Genomic DNA, 12309 nt, shown 5'->3' with positions numbered 1-12309 from the left:
AAGTCCAAGAGCCAGGAAATGGCCCAAAGCAGATGACAGACTCAAAGCCCTATTTGCTTTAAGTTTCTAAGATTCCTGTCACCATCCTCCTCCTCATCCACTAGCCTTTATTAAGCACTTTATACATATCCTGCCCTGCGTTGGACTCTGTGTGGGACAGAAGGAACTTAAGATTGCTCCAAGAGCTTACAAATTCATTTGGGAAAATGGGACATAAATCTTTGAATGTTTTCAGGAACATAGAATTTTAGAGCCAGAATACACCTTAGAAGTAATTTAATTCAGGTACTTCCTTTTACAGAAGTGGAAACTGAGGGATGAGGCAAAATGATAACCCAAGATCACTTAGGTAATGAATGGGAAAGCCTACTTGTTTGAATCTAGTTATTCTGACCCTAAACAGCCCCAGCGACTTAAGATGCTAAGTATCAGATGTGTGATAATAGGCTTTTTGTCCTGTAGGAGTTTGAGGGGCATGGGTGAGGATTACTGTGGCCTGGGGTATTTGAGGAAGACTTCTTGGAGGAGAAAGAACTTGAGTTGATCCTTGAAAAATAAGTAGGACATGGACAAGGAACAGTATTTTGTGTGGTCACATTGGTCTAGGATTCAGCAGTTTACATGATTTTTCAAAGGACAGATTCTCTTTTAAAAATAATCCATGTCAGGAGTCATCCATGACTCGTCATTATCGTCATTGACATTGTGGTAATAGTGAACTGGGAGGGACTCAGGGACAGGCAACCATAGAACCTAAGGACAAATCATCACACTATTGTCCCCTCCCTCCTTTCTTCTTGTTCTTCTTCTTCTTTCTCCTCCTCCTCCTTCCTCTTCTCCTCCTCCTTCTCCTTCTCCTCCTCCTCCCTCTTCTTCTCTTCCTCCTCTTCTCCTCCTCCTTCTTCTCCTCCTCCTCCCTCTTCTTCTCTTCCTGCTCTTCTTCTTCTCCTCCTTCTTCTTCTTCATCTTTTTTTCTTCTTCTCCCCCTCCTCCTCTTCTTTCTTCTCCATCTTTCTTCTTCTCCTCCTTCTCTTTCTTCCTCCTCTTTTCCATCTTTTTTCTCCTCCTCTTTCTCCTCCTCTTCTCCTTCTTCCTCTTCTCCTCCTCCTCCTTCTAATTCTCCTCTTCCTCCTCCACTTCTTCCTTCTTCTCTTCCCCATTCTCTTATTGATTTTCACTCTTTTCATATCTATTGACTTTTTTCCTATTGCCTACAAACACCATCATGTCTCCCATTCTTAAAACATTCTTTAAAAGATTAAATTAAATTCCTTTTAAAAATTCTTAAATTCTCCCTTGAGCTCTTTTTGTGGTGGCTAAGAATTGGAAATCAAAGGGATGCCCATCAATTGGGGAATGGCTAAACAAGCTGTGATATATCATTGTAATGGAATATCATTGTGTTATAAGAAATGACAAGCAGGATGATTTCAGAAAAGCTTGGAAAGACTTACATGAACTGATACAAAGTGAAATGAATAGCACTGGAACACTGTACACAGTAACAGCATATTGTTCAATGAAAAACTAATGACTCAGCTGTTCTCATTATAGTGATCCAAGCCAATCTCAAAGGATTAATGATGAAACACACTATCCACCTCCTGAGAAAGAACTGATATTGTTTGAATACAGACTGAAGCATGCTATTTTCACTTTCTTTCATTACAATTCTTTTATTTGAATCTTCCTTTACAACATTCTGTATATGGAAATGTTTTATATGATTGCACATGCATAACCTGTATCTGATTGTTTATTATCTCAGGGAGGGAGGGAGGGAGGAACAGAACTTGGAACTCAAAGCTTAAAAAAAAAGTTTAAAAATTGTTGAAGCATGTAATTGGGGGAAAAGTATATGTGTGTATGTAATTCTCACTTGATTCTATCATCCTTCCTAGCTGACTCTTTGAGAAAGCTGTCTGTACTTGGTATCTCCACTCTTTCCTATTGTTCTGAATCCTGGCAGCCAATCACATCATTCAATGGAAATTGCCCTCTGTGGTGTAACTAGTGATCTCCCAAATGACAGATCCAATAGCCTTTGGTCCTTCTGAACCTCTCTGCAACATTTGACACTGTTGGTTGACTCTGACCTTTGGAATACCCCCTCCTCAGTTGATTTTTATGCCATTGCTTTTTCCCAGTCCTTTTCTTCTGTTTCCTTCACAGGTTCTTCATTTGTCTTATAACCACTAACCAAGAGTGTCCCTCAAGGCTCTGTCCTGGGCCCTCTTCTCAAATGTTCAGCCCCCCTAGCCTCTTTTCTGATGTATCATCCCTCATCACTCCCTGCTCTTTGGACACCTTAAATTTAGTATGTCCTAACTATAATTCATGATCTTTCCTCTCCCCTCTTCCAAACTTCTCCATTAGTATCGCAGACTCCACCATCCCTCCAAGTCTATTAGTCAGCAACCTCAGTGTCCTCCTTGACTCCTCTCTCTCTTTCCCCCCCCCACATAGCCAAATGTTTCACCATATATTGTCATTTCTGTCTTAAAAAAACAAACTCCTAGAACCACAACTCCAGGCCAGCTCCTCACATGGACTATTACATTAGCCTTCGAAATGATCTCTGCCTGAAGTCTCTCACTCCCATCCATCTTCCACTCAGCTGCTAAAGTGATTATCTAAAGTATAGGTCTGACCATGTCATGCCTTGCCTCAGTGAGCTTCAGTGGTTCCCTGTTGCCTTCAGCATCAAATATAAAGTCCTCTGTGTGGCATTTAAAATTCTTCCTAAGCTGCCTGTCCTCCTTCCCAGTTTTCTTACCTCCACACACTTGAAAATCCAGTTTTTAAAGCCTACTGGCCTTGTTGGCAGTTCTTTGAACACACCATTCCATCTCCTGTCTATGTGCCTTTGCACTAGCTGTGCCCCATCCCTGGAATGCTCTCCCTCCTTAGCTTTGTCTCTTTCTCTGGCTTCTTTCAAGACTCCTCTTAGGTCTCAACTTCTGCAGGAGGCCTTTCCTAGTCCACCCACCTTCTCACATCTTCCCCTCTCACCTTGTCTCTATATATCTTATTCACAGGTTACTTCTACCATTGGAATGTGTGCTTCCTGAAGGCAGAGATGGTTTTTGCCCTTTCATTGTATCCCCAGTGGATAACACAGTACTTGGTACAAAGTAGGTATTTGTTGATTAGCTGATTACAAGACACTGTAAGGTGCTAGAGATAGAAAAGATAAAATGAAAACTAGCTTCTGTCCTCAAGGAGCTTACTTTCTGTTGGTGAACTGAAGACAAGAATGGAAGGAAGAACTTGCTTGATCTTGTTGGGGTTAAAGAGCCGTGTGTAGGTCTTGAGGGATTGGGAAAACCAAGAGGAATTAGGGAATTCTCTGTTGCCATTCTGATCCAACACCTGCTATTTTCATGACTTCAAAGCCTTAATAATCACCCATGTTAAAGGACCGCCATCGTTAGTGTTGTTAATAGTGCAGTGAACAACCTCTTCATGGAAGTAGCTCTTGAGTTCCATCCTCAGGTTGCTGTAGGATGACGAATTTTGGGGCTGTTTCTGCTCTCCAAGAACTTGTTGGCAGAGAGGGGTCTTGATATGTTTGAAGGGAGAGAGGACCCACATGCACCAACTCAGAGATTCTTGAAGTTGAAGTGAATAAATTATGCTAGCTAATTAAATTAGTCTGTGCTTTAATTAATTAGAATGATCTGTGTTAAAACTTGCTCATCTAATGGACTTTTTTTGTTCTTTTAAAATATATGTTGGTATCTCTTGTTTTTATATTGTGTCCATTTCTCAATGTATTCCTTCCTTCTTTCCCCTCCCATATAGTTATCCTTTATAGAAATAAGGATAGAGACTGAACCTATCTATAATTGGTATAGGGAACTCCCTCAGGTGAAGAAACTCCCTGTGCCAATGAAGATCAGCAAATTCTCTGCAAAGTCTTAAGAGTAACCTGCAGCACTTCTTAAACGGTGGGTCTTGGGGTCATGTCTCACAGTTTAAGAAACGCTGAAGGGTTACATGAATTTATGCTGAGTGAAAGGAGCCGAACCAGGAGAACTTTGTACGCAGCAACAACGACAGTGTGTGAGGAATTTTTCTGGTAGACGTAGTACTTCATTGAAATGCATGGACTTAAAAAATTTCCAATGGATTCTTGAGCCAAAACACCTTCCACATCCAGAGAAAGAACTGTGGAATTGGATCACAGACAGAAACAGACCATTTTCTTTTGTATTATGTTATGTTTTGTTTTGTGTTATGGTTTCCCCCATTCATTTTAATTCTTCTATGTAACATGCATTTAATAGGAATGTGTGTGTAGAACCTATATAAGATTGTATGCCTTCTCAGGGAGTGGGGAGGGAGAGGGGAATAAAGGGGAGTGGAAAAAAATCTAAGATATAAAAAAAATGAAACGCTGAAAGGGTCACCAGTGGAAAAGGTTTAAGAAGCCCTGACCTAGAGTACTTAGAGTTTTGATTGTGTAACAAAGAATTTTTTTTTTTAAGGGAAAGAAATAGTTCAGCAAAACTAAGTAGCACCATGGAAAAGTCTCCCATTCTATGTAACGTTCTACAACCATAGTCTTCCACCTCTGCAAAGAAGCAGGGGAGGTATTTCTGCTTTGGGGTCACATTTGGGCCTTAGAACTTCACAGCATTCTGTTGTCTGTATATGTCAACATTATTATGGTCTTGTGTATACTGTTTCCTGGCATCATCTCATATAAGTTTTTCCATGTTTTTCTAAGTTCATCATATTTATTGTTTATTATAGCACAGTCATATTTTGTTATATTCCTCCACTCTGTGTTCAGCCCTTCCTTGGCTGAAGGGCATTTACTTTTTTTAAAAAAATGAACTTACTTTTCAAGCATATTGGCTGGAAGGGGATGAGTTTGAAGGCTGCTTTAAGTACCATTTTACCCCTCAACCTGCCATGGAAACATACTTCATTTTTTAGGTTGTGTCTTAGTTCCTGCACCTTGAAAACGTGCATTATAATGATAACTTTCTAACTGTAAGGGGGGTTTAGAGGATGGAGGGATTTAATATCGGGGAAATGCTACAGACCCCATATGTAAGAGCTGAACTAGTCAGATCCCGGAAACCATTAGTCAGTGAATAAGGCTTAAATAAGGTGAACATCAAGGGTCCTTGCCCAAATTCAGAGCCAGGCCCCTGATCTCTTCTCTCTGCCTTTGTAGGGAGAAGCTAAAAAGGAGCCCGAAGAGTGCCAAGGCAGAGGATACGAGTCCTGTGCCGGCAGAGACTTCACTGTGCTTGGAGCAGGGGACGATGACAGACGTGAAGGTGAAGACGGAGCTTCCCGATGACTACATCCAGGAGGTGATCTGGCAGGACGACACCAAAGAGTCCAAGAAGAGCACCAAGGACGGGTCTGGGGATGTGCCCGCTGAGATCTGTGTGGTGATTGGGGGTGTCCGAAACCAGCAGACCCTTGGTGAGTGGTCCAGAGTGACTGCTAAAAGGTGGGAAGCTCACCTTCCTACTTTCTCATTGTCTTGAATAGTTTTAGCAGCAAGTGAGAGAGGATGGGCAGGACGGGGCCAGGAACTTGGGGAGTAACTTTGCATTTACTGTCCAGCATTTTAGCCAAGATCATCAGTCTGTCTTCCTCTCACTCCTTTGACATTCTCTTCTTTCTGGGCTTCTTTGTACAGAGAACTCTTGGATTCCATGGAAATAGGTTTCAGAGCAGGTCCTTTCCCTTCCCTTTGGCTCTTGAGCCAAGGAGGGAATGTGTTCTTGACTTCATACATTATAGCTTTTGATCTGCTGTCTACCACATGCCAGTTCTGTTGGTAGAACTGCTCCTCCTCATATCATCTCCCTCCATCCCTTGGACTCTTTCAGGACATCCTTTTATCTTGTTGCTGTCTTTATGTTAGTATGCCTTCCTCCTCCTCCTCCTGGGCTCCTTCCTTTTCCCCACTTTTCTTTCATCAGGGAGATTAAGATTGAGCTCTCACTGTGAGTATGTGGGAGGGGAGCATGGCCTCACCTCCTCAAAGAAACATGCCAAGTTATTTATGGCAGAATTTTCAGTGACTGTCTGTTGCCCACAGGTTAAAATATACTTCATCATTCAAGACCCTTTTGGGGGCAGTGGAAAAAATGAGTCCTAGATTTGGAGTCAGAGGAATAGGGTTCAAGTACCAGCCTCTTTCCTGGGCATTTATAAAATGATGGGGTTAGACTAGTTGACTATTGAGGTCACTTTCAGCTCTGAATCTCTGATCCTATCTTTCCAGAATCCTTTGCTGTCCAAACTGGTCTCTTCACTGTCCCATCAGCCCACTGTTCCCATGACTCTTTTACCTAGACAGCCCATGTTTGAGACCCAGCTCAAACCCCGCCTTCCTCTATGAAGCCTTCTCCAACCACAGTAGTCTGAGATAGTCCTGAACTCCTATGGCACCTCCTAAATCTGACCTACACCTTTGGCACTAATCAAGGAGTGCCCTTTATATTAGTTATTTTATCATAGTTCTGTGTCTTGTTTTCCCACTAGACTATAAACTCCTTGAAGGCAGGGACTGTGTATGGACTGTCTTTGTACCCTCCTCCTCATGAGACTTGAGCACCTTCATAGTAGATGCCAAGTAAAGACTGACGGCCAAAAGAAACCTATGTTCTCTGCTTTTCATTTTTTAAATGTTTAGGCTTTCTTAAAGTTTTCTTCCTGCCCTTTGTTTTTTCATCTTCATTTCCAACATATTCTGCTACCCAGTGAGTCTTTCCTTGTCACCGAGGTGAAAGGAAAAGAAATAGCTGTTCAGCCAAACCACCTAGCATGTCGCCTGCTCCTGGTAGTGTGGGCAGCATTCTGCACTTGTATCCATCTACCTTCTCAGCAAAAATTTCCCATCTCTTCAGAGCCAAGCTTGGTCATTGTAGCTTTATGATGGTCAGTTTCATTTTCTTTTTCTTTCTGTTTACATTGTTGTCTTCCCTGTATATATTGCTTTCTTGAATCTGCTTACTTCACTCTGTATCAGCTACTTTCATTCCTCCAGGTTTCTCTGAATTTTTCATTTTAGTCATTTGTGGTACAGTGATATTCTATTACATTGACTTCTCATACTTCGTTCAGCCATTCTCTAGTCTGTGGGTACCCACTTTGTTGCCATTTCTTTGCTACCACAAAAAGTGCTTCCTTGCTTTTTTTTTTTTTAATGTACTAATAGCTTTTATTTTTGCATCACATTCATTTCCAAAAATATATCTCCATTCCTTACACTTGCAGTGAGGGATACTGTGCCCCATCTCCCTCCCCTACACAGTGATCCTTCTCTTGCAACAAAGATTTTTAAGAGGAGGAAAAAGCTCTTCAGCCAAACTAAGCTGGGCAGTGACCACATCTGCTAACATATGTAATATTCCATATTCATAGCTCCCCATGTTTGAAATGAAGGGGGGAATGGACCCACCATTCATTTTAAACAGAAACTTTAATTCAGTGAGCAAACATTAGAAAGGGATTGAGCTACGAAGCATACGTTCACATACAGATACTGGTCAGAACTTTGAGCACCTCCCCCAAGGCCGATATTTAAATATTCTCATCCATCCTCTAAAGGCAGCCCCATTCCTTTGCACATCCACAAGTGGGGTGGCTGGCAGCTGAGAGGTTCCCTGCTTGCTAGATGACCTTCCCCTTCTTAGAGAAAGATAGGGCTAGACTTTTCATGGCCTTCACCAGGAAGGCTGTTGAATGCATCACCCCTCCCTCCTAAGGTATAGCCCCATCACCTGCCCTGTTAGGGAATGGGAAAAGCATTAGACTAGGAGTGAGAAGACCTGAGTTATAGGCCTCGTTGTGTTGGGTTTAGCTGAGTGGCCTTTGCTAAGTTACTTGGCCTCACTATTCGTTGTTGGGGATAACACCTTCCCTGGCTGCCTCACAGAGATGTTGTGGATAAATAGTGGGGCAATATGTGGGAAGTCCTATACTGATCTAAGGGACTAGTGTTATTATCATCTGAGTTCCAGAGCTTAAAGAAGAAATTAGGAGTGATGGAGAGAAGAGATGACATATGGAAATTCTCTTTGAAGTTCTCAGAGTTGTTAGGCAATGTAGTGTACTGGACTGGGAGTGAGAAGACTGACTGTTGGACACAGCAGTGCCACTAAAGAGATGGGGACATCAGGCCAGTTATCCCTCTCTGGTCTCAGCTTCCTCATTGTTAAAATGAGGAGGGCTTGGACTAAATGGTGTAGTTCTGATATTTGATGCAGATAGGAATTCGGAAGATCTTTGTGAAATGGTTTATTTCCCTGGCCTCCTGTTTATTGTCTGCAAATGACTGGAGAATCAGGCCACCCTCTATGTAAGAACCAGGGGAGTTGCCATTTTTGGCCAGACCCACCAAAATGAGATGGGAGCTCCCTCTAGTGTCCAGATTCCCACATTCCGTAATGAAACCAGGATTCCAGGGCCCAAACTAGCTCACTGGTGGACAGCAAGGCAGGCATTCCTTCTGAGCTCAGGACCTCAGCAGAGCGTGACATCTGCCAGGTGGAGAAGTCATTTAGGTTGCAGGAATGGGGCGGGTGCCAAGGGGAGCCAACTTGTAAAATATTTGAAATGGGGAGGAGGAGATAGAGGTAGGGCAGAAGCTGGGGGTGGGACTTGGAATGATTAGAGGGAACACCTTCTAAGCCCTCCAGAGCACCCTAGGATCCAGGAGGAGGGAAATTGTTGGCGAGTACTTTCCATTTGAAATGCTTCATTTCATGCCTTAGCTGCTGGAGAGCCTCTGGAACCAGCATAGTCCGGAGGCAGTTGGCAGTGAGTCCTCAGTTCCACAGAGCAGAGAGTCTCCTAAGTGTTCCCTTTCATTCAGCCACTTGCATGGTGCTTGCCCAGTATTGGGAGGCACAGAGATTGGCTCTGTGGATGAATAGCTTTCCTTTTTGATCACTTGAGGCTGTACTCTGTTTGAACTGGAGCACTCGGATGCCTCTTCCCTGGAGCCCCTGTTCTCCTCTCTCCCTCCCACATCCATACCCTCTCTAATAGCCATCAGACAAACAGTGTTCCCAAAGCTGCAAACATTATCTGTGCCACTTCCCCTGCTAGTGATGGCCTGAGGGCTGAGGCTCAGGGTAGGCATTTGGCAGCTTCTCTACTGAGGGAGGGGGAGGGTGGGAATGTTGCTTTTGGAAGGGACATCTATGTTTCTGGAGCAGCTGGGGGTACTTTGGGCTGGTTCCATGGCCTTTACTAGGGAGCAGAGGCTGGCTGCTACATTGGCTATTGCCACAGCATTCAGGAATTAATCATCTGGTGAGGGTTTCCCCTCATCTCTGTTCAAAATGTGCATTAAATAGCATTCTCATGGAATAGTTCACTAGGGGGCCAGAAGAGAATCCTGGAAAGATCTTGATTTTCTCCCTTTGTCAGGGACAAAGTGGCTGATGTTAAAGATGGTGGCTCTCATTATTGGGCAAAGACTGACAAGGCAGGTGACAAGCCAACTCAGTCATCAACTGAGAGGATGACTTTGGATCTCCCTGAATATGTGATAGCCATGGAAGAGAGCTGGCTGAATGGCAAGGTTGTTGGGCCTCATGGAAAGAGCTGTGGCCTTAGAGTCACAAGTCCTGTGTTCAGGTTCTGGGACTCACTAGCTGTGTCATGTTGAGCAATGCAGTTCCCATCTTTCCTCATCTGTAAAATGAAGGACTTAACTGATCTCTAAAGTCTTTTCCAAACTCTGTAAGCCACAATCTGGAGATACTGCCATAAAGACCTCCACTAACTGGGCTGTTAACATTCATGACCTTAAGTGTACCTGTCAGGGAAGAGCAGAACATTTTGCTTGGTTTTGAGACCTTGATGGTCTTCCATCATTGTCATCATCATCATCATCAAAAATGCTTACAGAATGAGGAAGGCTTTAGTTGGCTCTATTCTAAATGCCACAAGGTTAATAATAATAACCAGCTTTTCTGTACCACTTTTGGGTTTGCAAAGCACTTTACGTATGTTTCCTCCTTTGATCTTCACAGCAACCCTGTGAAGTAGCTATTATTAATACTCCCTCCCATTTTATAGATGTGAAAACTGAGACTGAGAAAGTGCCCAAGGCAGGATGTTAGCTTCAGTTCTCCTGATTCCAAGTCTAACACTCTATCCACTGTATGACCTAGATTCTATCCTTGGCCCTCAAGGAGATTATGAAGTCAGGGCCTAGATAGACTGACAGATCACAGCATCCACTTAGATTTTTTTTGTGTCATGGACCCCTTTTGTGAAGCTCATGGACCCTTCCTCAGAATTTTTTTTTAATGGATAAAATTAAAATGAAGAAGATTATAAAAGAAACAAAAGTTTAGTAAAAATAATAGTCTCCTTAGGGACCTGTGGATCCCAGGTCAGGAACTCTGGCCTAAAGATATGTTTCTGGAGCTAGATTAACAGCACTGCTGATGTCCAGGAGCATAGGGTTTATTGTGGTTATAGGTAAGTTAATGATTTGATTCAATAAACATTTTTTTCCTGAACTTTTGCTGTATACAATTTAGTGAAGGACCATGGGAAATATGGAGGTAATTAAGATCATATCCTCATAGAGCTTAAGGAGAACAGAAACATATAGAGAAAGGATGATGTCATAATGTAAGAGAGGGGAAAGATAGAGAGCTATGGGAACACAGAGAAGGGAGCATATATTGGTTTCCATTAAAGTCATTAAAGAGAGATTTTTAGGAGGAAGGGAAATGCAGTAGGAAGAACCCCGGCTCTGGAGTCAGAAAATACATTCACATTCTGCCTCTGATGCTGACTACTTGTGTAACCTTAGGCCAATATCTAGACCTCAGTTTCCTCATCTGTAAATTGAGGGCATTGGACAAGTCCCTTCAAGCCCTAGATTTATGATCCTGTTAACTCAAGGAGGCTTTTAGCACCCAGCACAGTCTTGCAAATGGCAGCTGCCCAGTTAAATGCTTGTTGAATTGTAGTGAAACAACATTAGCTGGGCAGTTAGGAGACCTGTGTGCCAGCCCTGGCTCCACCTATGATTGATTGTGCCACTTTAGACAAGTTACTTAATCTCCCAACTTCTCTGGACCTCAGTTTCCTCATAGGTAAAATGAATGGATTGGATGAGATGACCTCAGGTACATTCTGAATTTAAGACTTAGAGCTTGAGATCTGGTTGAGTGATTAGTTTATATTAAAAAGTGACCAATAGGCAGGACACAAGGAGGGACTTATGGTTTATTTAGACAGTAAGGGGTTTAGACAGATCTGGTGAGAAGGCTGGGGGAGTTAGGTAAATGAACAAGAATGAACGGAAGGCACTCCACATGGGTGTGGAGGGAAATAGCATGGGCAAACTAAAGGGTGGAATGCATATATTTCATTGACTTTTTAGTGGCCCCATGAACCAGGACAGGCCTGCAACATCGGAAGGAGTTTGCTTTACCAGTGAGAGGAAGAGAATGTGCTTGAAGATCCAAGGTGGGGGGCAGAACAGGCTGGGCCAGAAGCACCTCTGGAGGGTGGCATAGCTGAGCACAGAGCCATTGGGATGCAGCCCACGTGGGTTTTCTGCCACATAGCTAATGGATGGCACGTGACAGGCAGCAGCGGCTGGGCCAATTCTTCCCCATGGTGCCTGCTGACAGTTTTCAGTTTCTGTAGCTCTGTTGGCATGACAAGGTATGTAGAGTCTGCCAGAGTCAACACATGGCCTCCAACTCCCTGCCTTGTCTTCGCTAGCCTCTTAGAAGGCAGCAGCCACAGAAAGAAGTCCTGGATGTTCTCAGACCTGCTCAGTGTTTGCTGCTTGCTGCTGCCTCCACCAGGTCCAGCATTCAGATGTCAGGTCTTTCAGAGACTGAACGTGGTGCATTCAGAGACAAGGAGAAATGACTTCTCTCTGCCAGTTTTCTGGTCTGTCAAATGGCAGTCATGGTAATTGTGCTACCTCTCTCATAGGTTAGTAGGAAAATAAAATGAAATGATGGGTAGGAAGGAGCTGGACAGAGGGCCTTAGAGAGTGCTAAACAGATAGGAAGTGTTTATGTAATCCTGGGGTTGGAGCAACTCCTCTGAATTAGGGACCCAGGGAATGATTTTAGGATTGCCTCTCGTAAAATTTTTCTGGCTTCTTCTCCACCCAGGGAAACCCTGGGAATGTTTAGAGCCTGGCTCATTTTGAAAATCCCTCTGGAATGTGCTTTACCCAGGGAAATCCCAGGGACCTCAGTATCTGGCTCATTTGGCTTCCCCTAAAGGGCTCTCGGCTCCCCTGCAAGCACTCAGAGGAACAAGGCTGTTAAATCTAGAAAA

At 43.3% G+C, this 12309-nt stretch overlaps 1 protein-coding gene across 13 annotated transcripts in view; it reads left to right on the top strand.

Annotated features, from left to right (window-relative positions):
- ZNF618 (zinc finger protein 618) overlaps positions 1-12309 on the top strand; it is a 231118-nt gene that overhangs the window by 160941 nt on the left and 57868 nt on the right. For 10 of the 13 annotated variants that reach the window (XM_072632435.1, XM_072632441.1, XM_072632440.1 and 7 more), the window contains 2 exons: positions 3039-3134; positions 5189-5445. In XM_072632435.1, the coding sequence (XP_072488536.1) occupies positions 3039-3134; positions 5189-5445 (353 nt within the window). The remainder of the gene's footprint in view (positions 1-3038; positions 3135-5188; positions 5446-12309) is intronic. The other 3 variants (XM_072632439.1, XM_072632433.1, XM_072632443.1) reach the window with 1 other exon arrangement.

Source organism: Notamacropus eugenii, chromosome 1 (genome assembly GCF_028372415.1).
Source record: "Notamacropus eugenii isolate mMacEug1 chromosome 1, mMacEug1.pri_v2, whole genome shotgun sequence".
NCBI lineage: Eukaryota > Metazoa > Chordata > Mammalia > Diprotodontia > Macropodidae > Notamacropus > Notamacropus eugenii.
This window is presented reverse-complemented; position numbering and strand designations above follow the sequence as displayed.